At 38.8% G+C, this 23,468-nt stretch overlaps 2 protein-coding genes and 1 pseudogene across 2 annotated transcripts; 1 reads left to right on the top strand and 2 right to left on the bottom strand.

Moving 5' to 3' along the window:
- Positions 1-119: 119 nt before the first annotated feature.
- Positions 120-7,449, bottom strand: LOC135610570 (transmembrane 9 superfamily member 2-like; annotated as a pseudogene).
- A 263-nt stretch (positions 7,450-7,712) lies between these two features.
- LOC135608772 (NAC transcription factor NAM-B2-like) lies at positions 7,713-9,068 on the top strand. The gene has a single exon (XM_065101812.1). The coding sequence runs from the start codon at positions 7,713-7,715 to the stop codon at positions 9,066-9,068; it is 1,356 nt and encodes a 451-aa protein (XP_064957884.1).
- Positions 9,069-9,739: 671 nt separating this feature from the next.
- On the bottom strand, positions 9,740-20,224 carry LOC135610572 (uncharacterized). The gene is made up of 6 exons (XM_065105231.1): positions 19,837-20,224; positions 18,977-19,757; positions 12,050-12,086; positions 11,450-11,686; positions 11,311-11,358; positions 9,740-10,251 (listed from the first exon to the last, which is right to left on the bottom strand). Exons 2-6 carry the CDS (start codon positions 19,279-19,281, stop codon positions 9,865-9,867), a joined length of 1,014 nt encoding a protein of 337 aa, XP_064961303.1. The 5' UTR covers positions 19,282-19,757; positions 19,837-20,224; the 3' UTR covers positions 9,740-9,864.
- Positions 20,225-23,468: the final 3,244 nt, after the last annotated feature.

A 23,468-nucleotide genomic window follows, 5' to 3' on the forward strand; every position in this document is an offset into this window, starting at 1 on the left:
CATTTCCTCTCATAATCTTGCATATATTTAACAACATAAGCACACCATCGCCAAATTGACAATGACTATATAATACCAACAAATTGATATTTCAACAGCATAGAGATCATCAGTGAAGATTCAGTTCAAAAAAACCGGTATCTATTCTCTTAATTCGCACACAAACGATAGCCCGATTGCCTTCGTTAATGTTTCGATACAATAGATAGGTTTAGAAGTTTGAGCAAATCTGTACAACGGATACCACCATCAATGCCAATCTCCACAACACCAGTTGCACAGGTATGCAGATCCCTTCGAGCATCGCACCATCAGACATCCTCTCCGTGGGCAGCTCCAGCAATCGGGTTTCCTGCATCTAATTTGGCAGCAACAGTTGGTCGTGAAGGTGGTGGTGCTGGTGGTTGCAGCAGCTTCGGCAGGGAGTTTGAGAGTTTGCCGGATCTTCTTGAGTCGGGTTACAGTCGTGAGGTTCTTCATTTCCCGAATAAACTTGCATAGGTGACGGATGTAGTCTGGATATAACTCTAGGTTGCAATGACCTCCTCCTTTGATCCATAAGGGATCTTATGGTTCTTCCGCTAGTTTCCATAAACCATGTCCATGAAGCCAATTCACTACATCATCTTCGGTACCCTACGAGAAGACATCCAACTGTTAAAACAAAACAGAATCTACTGGGAATATTTATAATGATCATTCTGACACACATTTTAACTCGTAAATAAGGGGTATCAGTTCACACTAAATACAAGGAATTATTGACAATCTACAACACAAATTGACAATTGGTACATATTGGAACATAAAACAAAGTCACTACTAATAACAGGCTTAAATAGAATCAATGGAGAAGACACAGTTACAAGCTCAGCCATGTTGTTAGCTGCTGCACACATAGCAGGAGTTTTTTGTAGGCAAACTAAATTTAGAACATGCTTCGGCACTTTCTTGTAAACAATAGAGAACGGTGACGCTAGAATAAAACTAAATTCAATTTGTGCGAGGGTGAAATCTCATTGTCTTGGTTTGTCAACACAAATACAACAAATTAAGTTTCCAAAAGTTCTATTAGTTACGAATGTCTGAACGTCAGTTTGTGAGTGTGCTGTGCGACTAACAAATAAAATTATAGAACTTTTTTCATTAGCAAATAACAAATAAAATTATATAGAGCGGCAACCGTTATTTTGAGCTGTGCTACTCAGCAGTCAGCTAATACAAGATTTCTGCAGCATATAGGACACCATTCTATTATGGTTCTAGTCAGAAACAGGAAGGTGTATTTTCATATAGACACCCTCAATCCCCTCAGATGACATGACATAGATTAGAAAGACCGAAATATCTAAAAGCTTGTAATTCTCTGTCATACATAGCTGTCATTCAGAAAATATGATGAATAAGTATTACATATAAGTTAAAACAAATGTAATCACATCTTCATGAATGGAGAAAATGTTGACATTTGGGGAGTTACCTGCTAAAAAGTTGATTTTGTATGGCACTATAACCATAGCAATTACAGGTCTTTCGTAGCACAAGTTTACTTCATTTTTCCTAAGATTCAAATAGAAATTGATCAATGGACAATTGTTGGATTGCGATAGTGTCCTCCACTCAAGTAACTAATATCCACATCAGAAATTTGATGTGTCTCTTAAGGTTTTTAATATTGCATTAGATATACAGCTTTAGATAAGGCTAAATCATGTAAGCTTCTCCAAATATGCAACCGTTTATAACTCTTTGGATCTTATATATGAAATCCTCTCATCAAATCCATTTCCAGCTTTGACAACCAATCAATCATCGAAAATCAGTATGATATTGGCATTTAATTAGCCATTCACTTTGGATGACGAAAAAAAGCATTCAATCGGGTAAAACTCTGACCATCAAACATATGATCAGCTGCAGCGCACTTTTCATTCTTTTTCCATTTAATCTAGCAAATATAAAAGATAGCAGAGCGGCAATGTCTTCCGAATTATCGGACTTAATTTTTGTATAGGTAGATAGAAATCTAATTTTAATTTAAGAAAAGCGTTCATTCATTTCCAAAGGGTTTTTCTGTTTAGAAGACAATATCAATAATAATAAGAGGGGTCGTTGTTCAACACAAAGGAATCTCCATGTGGTTGCAATATTTAAAAGTTAGTTCTTCACCAGAGACACTTCTGTTAGGTTGACTCGATTAAATTCTTATGGGATATGAATTAAAGATGAACACACAATGTATGGAGGAAACTAAGGAAAGGAATAAGGTATATCTAGTTATCTACTACCCACATGATAGACGAAAACATGAAACCCATGGAAACTCTTGTAAACCGTGTCAGTTAAAATGAATGAAATAGCACTAGAAGTTCTTGAAAGATGAACTGAAATAAAACATTAATGTATGCCATGATTCAAAGAAATCTCGACTCAAGACAACTAAATGGCAAAAGAGGTACCGCATTTACAAATATGTTCAAGCACAACAGTTTCAAGATGCAAAAACAGACTGCAGTGTCTATGCTAGACCAACTGAATGGTAGAATTATCTAGTACAAAAGAGAAGGCCAGATACTTACCTCCACCACCACCCATGATCCTCTGCTGCAGGTTTGAAATATGTCAATGCAACAGTGATGAACGCTGTGCCAATTATAAGAATAATGAAAACAATAAAAAGCATACTATATATTGTATATATGTTGTGACCACACACTCTACCAAATATATAGTAGAGTTCTACTTCTACATAGATGGCACTAAAAGAAAGGAATCCTGCCATTGCCATCTGAGGTTGGTTCCTCGATACCTTGCCAAATCAGGATTTTCTCTTGGGTGCTTGTTGGTATGGCATGGAGCTTGGAATTCAGTTATGCTGCTTTTACTGGCAACCCTACCCAATATGAGCAAAGGGGAAGTAAGGAATATCTTCATGATGATAGTATTTTAGTGAAAGATGAAATAGTGAACATAAGGAAATATGCTTCAAAAGGAAAACCATGGAGTTTATATATCTTACTTTACAAAATCATTTTTGAGCACACGCATGAGACTCGTAGCAAGAAACCCACTAAGAAGAAGGACATTCACACATGAATTAACAATTGAGAACCAATGAATCTCTAAATGTTGAGGCATAGAGGATGTCCATGAGTACTTTGCCATCCTTTCTTCAAAAGATATGTCAGTCTTTCTCCATGTCACAGAATATAAAAACTCAACATCCAATTCCCTATCCTCCGAGATATCCGCATTAATATTGGGGTCTGTTTGTACAATGATCTCTATGACCCGATCATCATTGTAAAGGATATTGAAGTGGAAGTGTTTAAAGAATTACATTTATGCTCAAACAATTGTAATCACATTTTCATGAGGTGTTTACAAGTCAGAAGTTACCTGATAAAAGTTGATTTTGTATGGCAATATAACCATAACAATTACAAGTCTTTCGCAGCGCAAGTTTTCTTCCATCTAATGCATTTTTCCAAAGATTCCAATACAAATTGATCAATGTACAATTGTTGGATTGCCACAGTGTCCTAACTCAAGTAACTAATATCCTCATAAGAAATTTCATCTGTCTATAAGGTTTTAATATTGCATTAGATATACAGCTTCAGATAAGGTTAAATCATGTAAGCTTCTCCAAATATGCAAATGCTTATAACTCTTTGGTGCATATCTATGAAATCCTCTCATCATGTCCATTGCTAGCTTTGACAACCAATCAATCATCGAAAATCAGTATGATATTGGCATTTAATTAGTCATTCACTTAGGATGACGAAACAAAGCATTCAATAAGGTAAAACTCTGACCATCAAACATATGATCAGCTGCAGTGCACTTTTAATTATTTTTCCATTTAATCTAGCAAATTTAAAAGATAGCAGAGCGGCAATGTATTCCGAATTAGTGGACTTGATTTTCTTAGAGGTGGATAGAAATATAATTTTAATTTAAGACAGGTGTTCATTCATTTCCATAGGGTTTTTCTGTTTAGAAGACAATATCAATAATAATAAAAGGGGTCATTGTTCGACACAAAGGAATCTCCATGTGGTAGCAATATTGAAAAGTTAGTTTTTCACCAGAGATACTTCAGTTAGGTTGACACGATTAAATTCTCAAGGGATATGAATTAAAGATGAACCCACAAGGTATGGAGGAGGAAACAAAGGAAAGAAATAAGGTATATCTAGTTATCTACTACCCACATGATAGACAAAACTTGAAGCCCACGGAAACTCTTGTAAACCGTGTCAATTAAAATGAATGAAATAACATTAGAAGTTCTTGAAAGATGAACTGAAATAAAACCTTAATGTATGACATGATTCAAAGAACTCTCGACTCAAGACAACTAAATGACAAAAGAGGTACCGCATTTACAAATATGTTCAAGCACAACAGTTTCAAGATGCAAAAACAGACTGCAGTGTCTATGCTAGACCAACTGAATGGTAGAATTATCTAGTACAAAAGAGAAGGCCAGATACTTACCTCCACCACCACCCATGATCCTTTGCTGCAAGTTGGAAATATGTCAATGCAACAGTGATGAACGCTGTGCCAATTATAAGAATGATGAAAACAATAAAAAGCATACTATATATTGTATATATGTTGTGACCCCACACTCTAGCAAATATATAGTAGAGTTCTACTTGTACATAGATGGCACTAAAAGGAAGGAATCCTGCCATTGCCATCTGAGGTATGGTGCCTCGATACCATGCCAATTCAGGAATTTCTCTTGGGTACTTGTTGGTACGGCATGGAGCTTGGAATTCAATTTTGCTGTTTTTACCAGTAACCCCACACAATATGAGCAAAGGGGAAGTAACCAATGCCCATATAAGTAGAATCACAAGGATGGTTCCAAATGGCAGAGCTGCAGTTGCGCTATATGTAATAGCAACAGTGTTCAGGAAGAAGAATGTCAAGAATAAGGGACCACAAAATAAGCAGCCAGTCAACAACAAATTCCTCACCTGCAGTCAAATAGAGGCAAAGATAATTAACCCATGCAGACTACAAGTGGTATGACTAGAAATTAATGCTGAAGCAACTTCTTACCCAATTAGTCCCTTTGAGCTGCATATAGAAGGAGCTCGCTGTGTAACCAGCGATACCGGAAGTCAGAGCATAGATGACAACAAGAGCTGTGTAAAGGGCTCCCCGATTGTATGGGTAGAACACACCAACAAGTGCAAGAAGGAAGATGAACATTGTACTAGTCATGAGTCAAAAGTATCAGATGATATTAACAGAAATCAGCATTAGAAGAGGTTAGTGAGAGCTCTTACAGCACTAGGAGCTGAGTTCCAGAACCAATAATAACTGAAAACAAAGACTTGTTCTTTGGAAATCGGAAGACATCTTCATGGATATATTTCCATCCAGAATCCTCTTGATCTTCAAGAGACTCCTCAATGAGAGAATATCTTCATGATGATAGTATTTTAGTGGCAGATGAAATAGTGAACATAAGGAAATATGCTTCAAAATGAAAACCATGGAGTCTATATATCTTACTTCACAAAATCATTTTTGAGCACACGCATGAGAATCGTAGCAAGAAACCCAGTCAGAAGAAGGACAGTCACACATGAATTAACAATTGAGAACCAATGAATCTCTAAATATTGAGGCATAGAGGATGTCCTTGAGTACTTTGTCATCCTTTCTTCAAAAGATATGTCAGTATTTTTTCATGTCACAGAATATAAAAACTCGACATCCAATTTCCTATCCTCCGAGATATCCAAATTAATATTGGGGTCCGTTTGTACATTGATCTCTATGACCCGATCATCATTGTAAAGGATATTGAAGTGAATGTGTTTAAAGAGAAAGTACTTGTCTTTGCCCGAATCAGTCTTGACCCCCTCGATCTTGCCCAGGAAACCCCATAAAGGCAGATCATCATAATACATTTCAAAGTAATAGTCCTTTGATACAGCATATCTGAACTTTGCAACATCTTCTATTGACAGGTTTTTTTACAAAGAGACTTTGACTGCTGATCCTCCAGAAAATTTAATTCGTACGGTGCATCGACCAAACGATCACCATTTTTTTTAGAACTTCCCCAAGGGCTTCCGTCTTTTCGGTAACATGCTCTAAATCAACAAAGTTTTGTAAAGAGTTGTACACACTAACAAACGTATAAATAGTGTTGCTAACAGACTCATGCAGCTCAGAAGTCGATGGAACAGTAAGGATAAGCGAATAACCTGGTGAGCAGAATGGCAAGTCATAGTAACGATATGTCTCGCTGCAGATGCAAAAGGGAAATGACTGTCACATTCAAGAAACACTGAAATGTTAAAAGTAAATGATAAATATCCTAAAACAAGAGCATCATTAAAAAAATGCCAAAGACAGGGTCAAAGGCAGCAGAATTAACAGGGCCTGGTAATCTATAAGGCTATTAACAAGCGACCGAACGAAACAGATCCTCACAATCCAACAAGCAGAACTGATACCACTACAATATGAAGCACACCAAAGTATAAAATCCCTGAGATTTAATAGAGTTTGGTTTTTCACAAAAGAAACTATTGAGAAACCAAAATAACAATCGATGGTAAAGGATTGGAAACACTGCTAAAACATGAAGCACTCAAAAATTAGCTTTGCTTGATCGGACTCAGAAATCAAGAAGCATGCCAAAGCGGGAAATCTTTTAAGCTTTGACATGATCCAAGATCACAAATCCCTAATCTTGAATGAGGAATTTGACTTATTTAATGAAAAAGCAACTATCCACGCGAATCAAAATAAGCTTACAAAACAGTAAACGATCGGAGCGACGAAAACACGAAGCGTGCGAAATCAAAGACGATTTTTAGCTTTGACGCTTAATGGAGACTTGGGTATTTCGATCGATAAAACAAAAACCACCGACTAAGAGAAATAAAATGAAACTACAAAATCGAATCATGATCCTGCGTTCATTCTAAATCACAAAACAAGCAAACAGATGATCGCATTCTTGAAGAAAAGCAAGGGACGCAGACAAAGATCTATTCGCTTCAAATGATGCGCAAAATAAATAGCAAATTCAGCGACGAAGGAGGAATTCGAAACCGATAATGACGCAAGAATCGAAAGGAAATCACCTGGGGTTGTGGAAAGGTCCGACCTTATTGGCAAATAGGGGGACATGATCACCCTCTTTGTACCTATGATTGGTTCCATCAGCTCCCACCCTCAAACCACAAGCCATTACGAGAAGAACGAACGTAGATAACTCCATCTTCAAGATCCTCGAACCTGAAATCGATCAAATAAAACTCCAAATCAGCCCTCAAATCCATACATTTCGCTGAGGCTTTCTAACCGATGCTCACCTTCGTTCCCGAGCCGAGGAAGACCGAAGGGGGCGATCGGCTCGCTGGTGGATAGGCACGTGCGAGAGTCCATTTCTAATTATACATAAATATATAATGCAACGATAAATTCTAATTAGTCTAATTAATTTGGGGGCTTACAGAACAGGAAACACGCTTCTTGGATTCGATTCAAGAATCGAATCTGTCCAATCCCGCGCGGCCATTGCCTATATAGTCGTATCCCTCTCCTCTCCCACTCTCGCTATGTCTTCTCGCCTGCCTCTCGCCTCTCCTCTGTTCCATTCTCCTTCTCCTCCTCCTAGTTGATTTCCTCACCTCTCTTCATCAAGAAACCGTTTTTAGTCGTCCATGGATCCCGTCGACGTCGTTCCGAGTGGTTACAGGTTCCTTCCCACGGCGGAGGAACTCGTGGTCGACTACCTCGCCAACTGCGTTGCCGGCACACCGCTCCCTAGCCGCGCTGTCGCCTTCGCCGATGTCTACGGCACCGAGCCGTGGAATCTTCTCTGCAACGGTCGACAGGAGGGCTATTTCTTTGCGGAGCGCAAGCCCAAGAACAGCGGCGGCCCGCGCGTCGATCGAAGGGCCGGCACCGGTTCTTGGACTCTGAACAAAAAGCAAGAACCCGTCAAGTCCATCGTCGACGGGCGCGAGATGGTGGTGGGACGAAAGAGCTTCCTCTCCTTCAACGATGGCCGGCGGAAAAACTCCGGGTGGGTCATGTACGAGTATGAGATGTGTTCCTCCGGCTTCGAGAGACGAGTTCTCTGTCACGTTAAGAAGAGTTCGCATCATGCCGTCTCCGGCGGCAATTTCATCAAAAAGGTTGAGTCGACGTTCACGGAGGCCGCGACAGAGACGATCTCCGGCGGCAGCCTCGTTGGGCAGAAGAGAAATAGAGAGGAATCTTCTACTCTCTCAGCAAAAGCATTGACTCCCTCAAAGAAGCCAGCACATTCATTGCAGTCCGACGTCTCACCACCTCCAACCGCGGTGGTGCAACATCCCATATCGGCTCGTCCTGTGACACCCCCGGAGAGTCGTCTTTCCTCGGTCGACTCAGTTGCACCGAACGAAGCCGGAGTCCCATCCGCCGCTCTATCGTCAACGGATGTCGGCGGAGGTGAGCCCTTGATAACTGTGGAAGAACTCGAAGCATTCTTGGCTTCGTCTTCGCCGTCGGTCGATCTTGGCGATGAACAGAACTGCATCGACGATGCTTTCTTCGCCCGAGAGGTTGAAGCCTCCTTGATGTCGGATGACACCGACACAGCCTCGAATACCATCCCGAAGGCCTCGCCGTCAGACCTAGTCGATCTTCTATTGATGCCCGATGACACTCGAATTGATTCGACCACGGTCGTAGAGGTTTCCTCGTCATCGTCGTCGATCGACTTGGTCGCCTGTGAGAAGATGTACTTCACCGACGATCCCTTCTTTACGAGCCTGGAAGTGATCCATGCCATCCTGATGTCCGATGACACCTTCGCCGCATCGACGACGGAACAAATGGCGTGCACCGGCACCGGCACAGATTCGACCACGGCCGAAGCGGTTTCGTCGTCATCGTCGAACGACTTTGTTGGGTGTGAGCAGACGGAGAACGTAGATGATGTCGACGACTTCATGCGAGAGATCGATGCCCTCATGAAGTCCGATGACACACCTGTGGATTCGGCAATGATCTCGTGGCTGGAGCAGTAGCTTGGAAAGCTTGTATGGAAAATGTTGTTTGTTCATGTATATCATAATACTGGAAGGAAAAGAAAATTCATGTTCATGCAAATATTGGCGACAATAAAGTTCAATTTTCATCCCATGTATTGTTGTTTCCTTCATACGTTGCTGTTTATATGAAATGGTGTGGCTAATGAACTCATAATTTGAGATATCACTGTCTCGTCCTCATGCATCAACATATCATAGTTGGTCACCGTCCTCAGGGAGAAACAGTCATGGGTGGGTTGACCATATAGACATTTGGATGATTGCTGTCACAAAAAATGCTGGCTTATTTTTGTTGCCTCGTCATACAAAAATAAATATTGACTTCCTCTAACCATAATCCAGTAAATCAATTTTATGTGATCCATGATGTTGTTATTGTGGAGATTTAAAGGATACTGATGATTGAAGCCCTGTAGCTGAACAGTGTATTTGATCGTTCATTGACATCACTTTAAACCATGAATGATCAAGAAAAAGAGAACAACAGAGATACTGCAACTGTATTGAAATAGATTTTGTGCACACCATTCCTCTCATAATCTTGCATATATTTAGCAACATAAGCACACCATCGCTAAATTGGCAATGACTACATAATACCAACAAATTGATATTTCAACAGCATAGAGATCATCAGTGAAGTTCAGTTAAAAAAAACTGGTATCTATTCTCTTAATTCGCACACGAACGATAGTCCGATTGCCTTCGTTAATGTTTCGATACAATAGATAGGTTTAGAAGTTTGAGCAAATCTGTACAGTGGATGCCACCATCAATGCCAATCTCCACAACACCAGTTGCACAGGTATGCAGATCCCTTGGAGCATCGCACCATCAGACATCCTCTCCGTGGGCAGCTCCAGCAATTGGGTTTCCTGCATCTAATTTGGCAGCAACAGTTGGTCGTGAAGGTGGTGGTGCTGGTGGTTGCGGCAGCTTTGGCAGGGAGTTTGAGAGTTTGCCGGATCTTCTTGAGCCGGGTTGCAGTCGTGAGGTTCTCCATTTCCTGAATAAACTTGCATAGGTGACGGATGTAGTCTGGATATAACTCTAGGTTGCAATGACCTCCTCCTTTGATCCATAAGGGATCGTACGGTTCTTCCGCTAGTTTCCATAAACCATGTCCATGAAGCCAATTCACTACATCATCTTCGGTACCCTACAAGAAGACATCCAACTGTTAAAACAAAACAGAATCTCTGGGAATATTTATAATGATCATTCTGACACACACATTTAACTTGTAAATAAGAGGTATCAGTTCACACTAAATACAAGGAATTATTAACAATCTACAACACAAATTGACAACTGGTACATATTGGAACATAAAACAAAGTCACTAATAATAACAGGCTTAAATAGAATGGAGAAGACACAGTTACAAGCTCGATGATTACTAATTAACATTGATCGAGAGATCTATCAGGATGTCTTAATGTGTCACGGCAGTTATCTTTGAAAATATCGACCTTGGTTCCAAAATGAATGTCTTAATTACCGCCATTGAATGGCTACTTCAGTCTATGTAAATCCTGACGATTGGATATCTGATTTGTGCAAATCAGTCAAGAACACAGTTCATGGTGCAAACATATTGATTTTGCCCCATAAACACCACAATCAATAAACACTAACTTCTCTCTAAGATTAACTCTGTAAAGTGACAATCCCACTACTGAGGTAGCCTCCCTGTGTACTATGTGTTCTCTAAAGTCATAACTTAAGTCTCTAAGCAGCAGCACCATACGTTTTGAATAAATAATATTGAAGGAGTTCCAATAAAAAGTTTCTTTCCATCAAAATCTACAGTGTATGTTTTGGTGTGTGCAATGCAGAAGTTAAGTAGCACTTTAAATTCATCAAAGTGCGTGAAGAAATTGACGATATATTCCAAACTAAACACTGAATACAAAAAATTTTGCATAGCAGCTGACGAGTATCAATAAATTTAAGAAACTAATGGACGGTTCAATGTTTAGTTTATAGAAAACATTTTTTTTTATAACTTCTAGTATAGAAAATAAGGCCAATTTTGAAGTTCAAAAGTTCATATACAATGGAAAAACATCAACCAAAGTCAATCTACATCAGCATTGTTAAGGATTTAAATGCTACTATATCACAAAGAAAGCTTTTAAATTCTTCTCAACAGAAAGAATCAAGCCACCGGTTGTTTGCAGGACAAAAGGTGATGAATTTAAGACAAAGCACTTACATGAATTACAAAAACTGGGCACTTGACCTTTTTAATTTTGTCAATGTTCTGCATCAAAAGGCAGACCAATTAGTAGCTAAAATCACTGACCAATCTAAGAGTACGAGTAAAAAGATTGTGGTCAAAGCAAGAGGCACACTTTATAAATGTCAAAGCAGAACGAGAATTTGACATGGCAAACCACACGAAGTCCTGACAGTATAGCACTGTGAAGTACTACGCCTCGCAGTCTCGGCAAGTGAGCTGCCAAATGCAATGTGGGACCGCTACCGACAGATTGGCCATACAAGATCAAATCTTCCTGACCGACTCCATATTCTGTCTGCAGACACTGGTACACTGCCTCGATGTCTGCATATGTGTTGTATTCGCTTGGCTAAACACCATAAAGAAATGCATGGTAGATTAATTCAACTGCTGTGGAAACCTATAAAGTTAGACAGTGAAAGGAAACACAAGATCACAAAAATTGAAATGAGTCCTTGGAAATCCAATGAACAACAAAATACTAAAAATACTAACAAAACTTAGCAGAAATGTCTCAATGTCTCTCCCAAATCTAGATCACATAGTAACAAAAACACTTGCAACAATGTTTAACATAGACTGGTTTTGATTGAGAGTCCAACTACCACCCCAAACCCCAACCCACCACCCCACTCCCCCTCGTCCAAAAACCCCCCACCCAAAAAATTTAGATCACCCTCAGCAAACTATTTATCTCAAGAAAATAGCCTACCTTACCAGTAGATGCTCCATATCCTGAATAGTCATATCTGCATGTTAGAAGAAAGCAAACACCATTATATAAGACTTCTAAAGCATCGAAAACACAAAGAATAAGTCAATAAACAAGTGAAAAACATGTTAAACAAGGATGGATAAATGAATCAAAGAAGTTCAGCTTCCTATGCTTTGAAACAAGCATAGTATTGAACACATTCCATAAAAAATTTTGGAGGACTCAAAACAAGCATAATATTGAACACATTCCATAAAAAATCTTCAAATTGTTTATAAACATTCAACTTTTCTTGAGTTTTGCTATTGATATGTTGTGATATATTCATATACTTCTTCACAGATACTTGAATACTGCTAATCATCAAATAATTACATAAACATTATGATAAACACCTTTGTCACCTTCCAGCCTGATATAAACCGATATAATGATTTGACGTAGAACACAAACAAAATTAAGAAATTACTACTATAAAGGATTCTAGTAAACTAACCTTATAAGGGAGGATGAGGAAAATCAACTCCTTATAGTGGAGAAAACATTTACAATACTTGAAGATATTGCCATATTTTTATGATTCCATAGGCTTAGAGGAGGTCATCATTTATACTAGTACTAGAAAAGTAACTAACTAACAATGTGGGATAATTGAAAGAAACATAAAAATTAATAATGTGGGATAAATAAAGTGATAAGTGGGCAGCTTTAGGCTCTTTGAAAATAGTCTCCTTCTACTTGTTCCGCATTAATCCCCTCCACCTGAGAAAAAACTCGTCCTTGTGTTTATATCTAAATACAATGGATTCTCATTTGGAAAGTAGTCATATAAGTCTGCAACATTGAAGGTCTTTGAGATACCCCAATCATCTGGCAAATCAATCACATAAGCATTGTTATTAATTTTCTTTAAGACTTTATAGGGACCATACTTCTTCAACTTTAATTTGTTATGAGTGCCTATGGGAAATCTCTCTTTTCACAAGTACACCATAACCATATCCCCTTCCTTGAACACCTTCTCTCTCCTATGCTTATCAGTTGCTTCCTTGTACTTGGCATTAGTAGCTTCCAACTTCTTCACATCAGCTTGGGATGATTGTACTTGCTCAGCCATGTTGTTAGCTGCTACACTCATTCCAGGAGTCTTTAGTAGGCGAACTAAATTCAGAGCATACTTCGACACTTTCTTGTAAACAATAGAAAACGGTGACACTACAATAGAACTATGAATTACACTGTTATATGCAAATTTAGCTTGTGCAAGTGTGAAATCTCATTGTCTTGATTTGTCACCACAAATACAACGAATCAAGTTTCCAAAAGTTCTATTAGTTACCTCTGTTTGACCATTAGTTTGTAGGTGAGTTATGCTACTAAACTGCAAACTTGCGTTAAATCAACTCCCCTCTGAGTTTTGGTAATCCCAATACAAAATCCATGTATAAATCCTCCCAAACGTCTTCTGGAACTGGTAGTGGCATATATAAACCAATGTTCTGCGATTGGCCCTTTGCAGTTTGACAAGTTGGACTTTTTTTACAAAATTGCCATCATCCGTTTTTAACTGGGGCCAAAAGTACCTCTCCTCGATGCTTGCTATCGTTTTGTCTTGCCCGAAATGTCCGTTGAGTCCTCTGTGTAAATCTTGAATAATTTTTTCTCATAAGGGCATCCTCGGAATGCATAGCTTATTACCTTTGAATAAGTAACCATCATGGTTATAATTGGAAAAACCAAATGATATAACTAACCATTCATATAAGCCTCCTCTTGTCTTGAATGTCGTCTTTCATTCGTCTCCGGGCCATATGCAAATTTGATGATATCCGCTACATAGATCAATCTTTGAGAATATCTTGGAGCCTTGTAGTTGATTCAACATATCTTTTAATCGAGATATAGGAAACCGATACCTGACCGTGATTTGGTTGATGACTCTACTATCCATGCACATCCTCCAGCTTCTATCTTTCAAGAGTGATCTCTTTGAATTCTTCCAATATCAATCTTAGTTCGTTTGGAATCTTTGCTTCAGGTGGCTCTTCTCCTTTCATAATAATAGCATAGCATACTCTTGTTTCTTTAGAACTGACAATGAATTCCTGCACAGAGTTAGAATTGGATAAGAAAGACTTCCCCTCCACTTTAGAAGTGTTAGATTCATCTCCCTTTCTATTAGTCGGTAGAATAGCAATCTTCTTCCCGTTCCACCAGAATACATAGACATTCTTCCTTCCAAAGTGGGTTGCATTCACATCATATTGCCATAGCCTTCCAAGTAGCACATGGCACGCATCCATATCAACTACCTCACATATAACTTCCTCCTTGTAGCTTTTTCCAATTAAGAGAGTTTTACATATCTTAGTTACAGTGACAGTTGGGCCTTCTTTAATCCACCCTAGTTTGTATGGTGTTAGATGAGCTTCCGTCTGTAATTTTAAGTGCCTCACCAGTGATTTAGATATAATGTTGTCACAGCTTCCACCGTCTATGATCAATGCATACTTTGTTTTTAACATTACATTGAGAATGAAAGATTTTCTTATACTGAGATGGATCTTCTTGCCTTGGGTGAGTAATAATCTTTTTACAACACATGCGACGTGTTCTCCTTCTTCCTCTACTATTTCAGCATTGTCAATATCATTAATCGTATCATTTTGGGCATCTCCTTCTTCTTCAAAGTCATCTTTGTGATCTGTAAGGTTGATAGTCTTATGAGCACGACAATCGTTGGAATGATGACCAGACTCCCCACATTTGAAACATTTCCCAACCAGGGGTCGAGCATATGGATTGTTTGTGGTAGTCGAGATATGCTTAGCTTGCTTTGTTGCTCCTCTGATATTTGTGCCTTGATTTGCAGGTTGTATTGACTCGGTCACAACTTGCTTCTCTTTGTTAAGACCAGGTTGTGTTGTTGGAGTAGAGCATTGTCGGGTAGCAATTGGAGGTCGAGTCAACAACATTTCTGCCTTTAATGCCATATTGTGAGCTTTATCTATTATCCATATCGGAGTTTAAGGCATTCTATCTTTAATTGCATATTTCAATTCGTTGACGTACCTTGTTGTCGGTTGGTCTTCTAACTCTGATAAGTTACATCTGGCTGAAAGGCGTAAGAATTCATTAGTATACTCAATTACAGATCGAGTGCCTAGGATGTAGTTTTGGTATTGTTGGAACAATAGTTGTTCATAGTCTGGGGGTAGGAATCTTCCTTCAAGAAGTTGCTTCATCTTTCGCCATGTCTGTACTGGTGTCTTTCCTTGTCTTCTTTTGTTATTCTGTAATGTATCCCACCAAACTGTTGCACCTCCTTTTAACTTGTATGCAACAAGCTTAACTTGTTTGTGATCAGGAACATCCATCACCTCGAAGAAGTTCTCTACGTCATAATTCCAATCAAGAAAAGCTTCAATACTGAGGTGGCCATTAAAATTGGGGAGGTCTACTCTGAGGCAATAATCCTCAAATAACCTATTTCGTCTAGATGGTGCTTGATGTCTTATGTATTTTTCACTGTCATCTTCTAAGTCATCATCATATACTGTTGGTTGTTGTGGGTGAATAGTACCATGTCAATTGAAGTGTCGAGGTTGAGCTGCACCTGCACCTCTTTTTTGGTTGGTTCTATGACAGTCCATAATTCCTTCTTCTTCTCCTTCATTTTACTCATCTTCATAGGCTGGTTGCCTACGTTGGATTGCAGGCCTGTGTTGATGACTAGACTGGCGATTAGCATCAACTCCGACACGATTAATCCTACCATCACGAACTTTATTAGTGCTTCAGCCCAAGTTAGTGAGCATGTCGCGAATCTCTCGGAGTTCCTAGGTCATCCTAGCTTATTGTACTTCTAGCATCACCCATAAGGCTAGCACTCCTCGATCATTGTTATTGGGGTTGTTGTCATTGCCTTCATCACGAATGTCGTCACTACCAAAATTGCCACTGCCATCACCGATAACACCGTCGTAGTTGTCGCATTATTGCCACCAAACCTCATATTGATGGGTAATAGGATTGTACTTAGCAAATTAAGTTTTTGATATACAAGATCCACTATAAGTGGCGAGTGTAGAGCATACTTCTTAATTTCCTAACCACAAACCTATTATGCTAACACCAAGAGCAAGGCTATAATACCAACTAGTGTAGAAAGGAAACAAAATTAAGAAATTACTATTAGAAAGGATTATAGTAAATTGACCTTATAAGGGAGGACGAAGGAAATTAACTCCTTATGATGGAGAAAACCTTTACAATACTTGAAGATATTTTTAGATGATTCCATAGGCTTAGAGGAGACCTTTATTTATGCTAATCTAGGCTTTGAAAACTAGCTAATTAACAATATAGGATAATTGAAAGAAACATGAAAATGAACAATGTGAGATAAATAAAGTGATAAGTGAGCAGTTTTAGGCTCTTTGAAAATAATCTCCTTCTGCTTGTTCAGCATTATTATTGACCTAATAATACAACAATGCTTGATACCAAATTATCGATAGTAGGTCCATCTAGCCCTATAAATCATAATAACATTGCCCCATTTCCATGATACTAATATTCAAGGTCTTCAATTTCGAATAATACCGCCCGTACCGGGCGATACGAACCGGTCCACCAATAGACCGGTATACGGACCGCCTGCTACCGGGCGGTATTGTCGATTGGGCTGTTTTCGCCTGCTACCGAGAGGAAGAAAGAAGAGGGGTGATCGAGGGAGAAGAAAGAAGAGGGAGAAGGGGAAGAAAGAAAAAGGAGAAGAAGAGGAGTACCTGCACCGGTCTCCCTCCTCGTCTGTCGACGACTTCTCATTCGTGCGGGGAGAAGAATCTCGGCGTCGCAAGGAGAAGAGGCGACGTCACAGCGAAAACAGTATATTTTTCACTTATGTGTGTGTGTGTGTGTGTGTGTGTGTGTGTGTGTGTGTATATATATATAAAGGCGACGTCGCCTCGCATGGGGAGAAGAGAGGCGACGTCGAAGATTTTTTTTTACTTTTATATATAAATAAATAATATATATATATATATTAATATATATATTTATAAGTGACGTCGCCTCGGCAACGTCGCCTTGCGTGGGAGAAGAGAGGCGACATCACCTCGTTTTTTCTACGACATCACCGAAAAAGAATTTTTTTTACTTTATATATATATATATATATATATATATATATATATATATATATATATATATACCGAGCGGTATACCGAAATATACCGCTCGGTATACGGTACCATACTGTACCGAGCGAATCTCGAAACTCTGGTACAGTACGAAATTTCAATCCTTACTAATATTCTGACTTGCAGCCCAGCTCATGCTCCATGCCATGATGTGGCGTTTTGCCTTATTCTCATATAGTCGTTTCCAAGTTGGCTCCACTCACATGTATTATGATTCAACCAATCATTACCTAGTACTCATATCCTACTAGGTTTAATACCCATTATCATGATTCAACTAAACAAAACTATTCATCCAAAAATTTGGAAGTCTTGAAATCATGTGATCCAAAATGCTTAACATCAAGTTAATGATCGTGGACTCATCGACTCCTGTAAACCATCACAATTATTCTTTCACTTTTGATGCAAGACTAATCGAGATAAGCTTGGTGATCAAACTTACTTAGTTTACCTTCAAGAAATAATTCAGTAAAAGCTTAGACTTCATAAGAAAAAAAAGGAACCAAGAAAGTCCCCATTTTATATTTCAAAAACGGATTAGTAATATTTGAACATTATTCACATAGGTCTGAAGCATACATATTTACAAAATTACTAATAGCTGGCATACTGTAGATATCTTGCTCACACACCGTCATAAGATCTGTTGCATGGATAAGTTTTATCAAATCTCACATATTACCTTTTGTAAATCCAAATTATGGATATGGACCTCATCAAAAAATAAAATCAAGTTGTATTATATAATTACAAATAAATCAAGTTTCCCCATGTGGAGATCAGCTTAAATATCTAAATGAATGTCAAAGGGTGATCCTCTTCGTTAGAAGATACATCATTCAACTTACGCTAGCAACCTATTCAACAAGGCATATTATGTATCCATCATTCACAAACAATATCTGATTTCATTTCACAACAGAAAAAAAATTGAAATTAGCAACCAGGCAATGTGAAATTGTTTTACTCGATCCTGTTATACAAGTCTGTGATGGTGGACCCTTTACTTCAATAGGAGTTTAGTAATCGTGCAATAATCAATATGCAAAACAAAGCGAAGAAATAAGCTGTAATATTCCCAACTTGGAAGAAAAAATAAAAGAATAAAATGGTTAATTGCATAGAAACTGCTGAATGGTGTTGTGATGTCTCCCATATAATTTTGATAGATCTGTCTGACACATTCAACCAAGATGCTTACAAATTTTCATGAGATCAGTAATAAACATTAATGTGAGTTAAAGCAAGCATCTTTACCTCCATTTACCAAATTCAACCAAACTGAAGACTGATACTATCATGAAAAAGGAATTATATTAAGATGGAAAATGCACTAAAAGGTCTGACTGTGACATAGTCGAAAACACACAAAGGATCAAAATGTGAATAACATGGTATAGCTAAAACCCACACAGTATTTATGCATATGCAGTAACAACTGAGGCCAAACAAATCTAAAAGAGACCCCAGTAACCAGTCAATTAAATCTCTAGGGTCCAAAAGAAGAGGACAAACTAAATAAATATGCTGACCTGAAGATACAGTAAAAAATTGAAGAAAACAAAGGTAACCAATAAATTAAATCTTTGGGGTCCAAAAGAAGACGACAACCTAAATAAATATGGTGACCTGAAGATACAGTAAAAAATTGAAGAAAACAAAGAAAAAACTGATTCAAGGAAGCAAATAAAACTAGTAACAAATGGAATCCACTAACCCCATCAGATTAACCCTCAGGTTGACCTTAAGCTGCACGAAGAGATCATAGAGCTGCCCCAGATCTGCAGCATTGCCGTGTGAGTATAGCACCGTGAGCCTGGCACAGGGGTTCTTCAAATAAAATGCGACAAGCTTGGTCCCGTGCTTGGTGTCCAGCAGCAGGACATCCATAGAATGGTCCCTTGGGACGCCAGATGCCACCAGCCGCCCGCTGTCGTCTTTCTTCACGCTGTAAGTAGGTGGGTCGGGCGGGAAGAAGGTGAACTTCGCCGCCAGACTCGAAACCGAGCACCCCGAGAACATCGAGATCGATCCAACTCATTGACAGAGAGGAATTCTCATAAAAGAAGGATCTTTCTTCCTCCCCCTGTTCCCTTTAGCTGAGTTGAGAAGAAGTTACTCAGGTTTAGCTGACAAGAAGAGGTCCGGCGACTAAGTTCTTGATGAGGGGGTGGGAAGTAGAAGAAAGAAGTCTCCTTTCTCGGGGAAAAGATGGTTTTGGCCTTTAGGATTTTACCAGGGACCAGGGTTCAGGGAAAGGACAGAGAATAAGAGAGAGAGAGCTTTCAATGGAGCACAAAAGCTGTAGTTTTTGGATTGTCTATAGGTCTTTGTGGACAGAGCAAGAGAGAGCTATGTCAATGGAATGATCGAGAACTGAAGCAGGACTGCTGGAATCTATCCACCCATACACTGAAGGAGAAGCAGTTTGAAAGAGACAAGGTGAGGGTCCGAGGGAGAAAAGCCATGGTTTCCTTCTTCTTCCTCCTTATCTTGTCCTGCAAAAGGAATTAGGAGTTTAGAAAAAAAAAAAAAAAAAAAAAGAAGAAGGTGCTTGGTGAGTAAAATGAGGAGCACCTCTTTGCTTTCCTTTTTGCTTGCTAAGTCACAGTCACGAGTAAAGATGAGATATGTGGCAGGATTCCTGGGAATAACTATGGGATTCTAGGGTTCAGAAGTATTCCAACATCTCTCTCTTCTCCGTGTTTGTGTGGGAGGGGAGACGGGGGTGGATAGGAAGGTCTGCTTTACATTTATTAATCACTTATGGTCATTGCGTTGGTCGTTCAGACGCCAGAAAGGAGAAGAGGGAAGGAAGGGTGTGTGAGTAGAGAGAGAAGATGGAGATGGGCACTTGGCAGAAGTAAGCGGAGGAGAGAGAAAAGGAGGAAGTGTGAGACTGCACCATCTGGACAGAGACAAGGAGGGTTTCAGTTTTTATGTGGGTGCCCACCAACACTTTCACACAACAACACCAAAGAAGACTGACCTGCTGATCTTTGGCAGAAGTGTTGCTGGTGGTCCTGCTGCAATCAGGGAATGGCTGATTCATGCATGTCCACCTCCACACCAACTTTATCCAATTTCCTACTCTTCCTGTGTACATTGTTTTCACAAATTAGAAAAATCATTATACACATATTTGACGTCCACAAAAAAAAAAAATCATTATACACATGTATCCCTATCCCTCCATCAAACTTTGTCCAATTTCATATTGTCTGTACATATACTTGTTTTCAACAGTAAAAAGTTCTATTTTCTGAAAGTAAGCAGAAATTGGATATCTATCTATCTCATAGGGGGCAAAGCAGGTATCATAATTATTCTGACCTTCTTGTTGCTAAATTAAGGAGTATGCAAGGCAAACATATCAGATGCTTTCAATTGACTCTCAAGTGATCAAGAATGATTAAAGTTGACAAATTCACTGCCACAAGATCCGGCACAAAGATTACATTGTTAACTCTTAAACATATTGGAGCAATGATGGATCAGATCCCATCATTACACAGGTGAACAAGGATGGTCCAGGTTTTTTCCTCCAACACACCTCATGAATGAGACTACAATTCCATATTTAATGTGTACCACAGATTTCTTTCATGATTATCCTGAGAAAGTACATCAATCACCGGGTTTGGGAATGACCCATTGTGATGCCTCAAATAAGAAAAAGGAAATATCATTGTCTTTTGTTGGAGGAAAACCAAAGTAAGTGCAGGTATCAAAAGATTCTCTAGTCCAAAAATATACTGATGTGACATAAATTCTGGGACATGAGTGACCAAGTCTGTCCATCACACATGCAATTATCAATTTCATTTTCAAGATGGACATTTTGAGTTGTGTTTGTGAGAAAAAGAATGTAGAATTATCCATAAGCCAACAAAATTAAGATTTTCTATGTTAGTAGAAGTAAGACAGGATTTTCCAAGTCAGAGCAGCATTTTAAGAAGACAAGGGAATGATAAAAAGTATTGCAAAAAGTACTTCCAAGACATAAAAACATGTACTAAATTACAAAACATATTTTCTACACTGGTTTTAGGTCTTCCACAGTATTAATATAAATGTAAACAAAGAAGAAAGACAGTAGTATGTCTAAGAACTTCTATGTCAGTTATAGCATGATTATAAATGAGAACAACGAAGAAAGACAAGATTTTTGCAGGTCAGGGTAGCATTTTAAGAAGACAAAGAAAGGATAGAAGTATTGGAGAAGTACTACCAAAGCATAAAACATAAACTACATTACAAAATATGTTCCAAGTCTTCCACAGTGTCATTATAAACGAAAACAAAGAAGAGGAGCGATTTAAAAAGACAAGGGAAGGAAACAAGAGACCATGAATTGTTTCTGCAGCAAGGCAGAGTGTCGCTTCACCGAGCAATCGTGTAGATCCCACAGCACTCGGCACCTCCTTCAACCTTTCTACGGAAAACACATGCACTGCAACCCATCTCCATGTACCCAAGCTCTGTTCTCTCTGTTGCACATGCACTCTCTGAGAGGCATAAAGCCACCGCCACCTTCTCGGACAATTAAACCTTCAAAAGGTGGCGAGTTATGAATCAGAAAAGAGAAGGTGGCAGCCACTGCTGCCCTCACAGCCAAATAGGTCTTTAAATACTTCAACCAGATGGAGACAAGCAAGGTCAGTGGCTCAGTTTCACTTCTCAATGTTCAGCTAATTAATACTCTTCGGTGCAGTGACCTGCTACTTTTCTATTGCATGAAAACGTGAGATTATTCCAAGCCCTCATGCATGTGGGGCTGGACCAATGGAGGGGAGCATTGTTTTCCACTGACATAATCTCATTTATAATGATGCACACTTGGCTAAGATACTAATAACAGTCTCGTGCTCTGAGCTCTTTGTTTGGTTTTTGGGAGTTGAGATTGGGTTGTGGACAATTGCATACTTCGAAAGTCAAGCTCTTGGGTTAAAATAACTCATCCTGCATGTCTTTAATCCACTCTTGGTCTCAAGAACAAGCAGGCAGCAGATCATCTAGTTTAACTGAGAACATGAGGCATTGTAATGCTTGATGTGCAAGGGTCACATGCATCATTTTTACTGGAGTTCATGTGATGAGAGCAGAACAGAGCCTTGTGACTTGATATATTTTGTCTCATGTATATGATGGACTATCCAATCCATGTAGACTACTGCTAGTACTATACTTTATTACTCTAACATGTCAGTGCCACCAGCTTCCTTCAAGCAATAGTTTGTCTTGAGATTTTCTCAAGAAGAATTGTTGCCATGCTAACCTACGTTGGTGAAGCAAGTGCATGACTCATGATGAATGTAAATAATGGATAGCTTAAGAGTTACTGCTAATGATGTACTTCTGTAATTGTTAGTAAGAACACCAAACCCCCAAATAAGTTGAAGTTTACATTGTGTATGTAATCTACAGTGAGAAAAACTTCATGGTCATATCATGCCAAACTATGGTAAGATTATAAACCACAACAGTTGATGAATGTAAAAAACGATTAGCTTAAGAGTTACTGCTAATGATGAATGTAAATAATAGATAGCTTGAGAGTTACTGCTAATGATGTACTTCTGTAATGGTTAAGTATGAACACCAAATGTAAACAACTCCATGATCATATCATGCCAAACTAAGGTAAGATCAAACAACAACAGTGGATGTCAAAGCTTCTTTTTCCCTTATCAGAAAACTTAAGCTTAATACATCATACCCAAGTGAAACTTCAGTTTTATGTGTCCTGGACTCAGTGACAGCTTAGAAATTACATGTCTAGATCCCAGACACACTTGCTGAATCATGCATTCAAATTATGCACAAACATCAACCAACAATTTTGATATTTGATGTTAGTTGCGTAAAGGTCATGCCATTTAGGTTCTTTAATTCAAGTTGCATCTTAAGAACACCAAGTTCTGGAGATCTCACCAAGAAAGATTTCCTTGAGACATTGGAAATGATGGAACTCTTTTAAGTTAGAGAAAACTATTGTTGCAGCCATTTCCATGTACATTTTCTACTGATAGCTCCTTCAGAATATGAGATACTACAATGACAATGAGAAGATGCCAGAGATCTTTCTATAAGCATGCGAAATAACATCAACTAAAGTATCTTGCAAAGTTATTCAGATCAATAATTTGGCAATCCATTGATAAAGAGATGCTAATTTTACCTGATTCTAAACCAGCAAATTCCTTTCC

Source organism: Musa acuminata, chromosome BXJ2-4, assembly GCF_036884655.1.
Source record: "Musa acuminata AAA Group cultivar baxijiao chromosome BXJ2-4, Cavendish_Baxijiao_AAA, whole genome shotgun sequence".
Taxonomy (NCBI): Eukaryota; Viridiplantae; Streptophyta; class Magnoliopsida; order Zingiberales; family Musaceae; genus Musa; species Musa acuminata.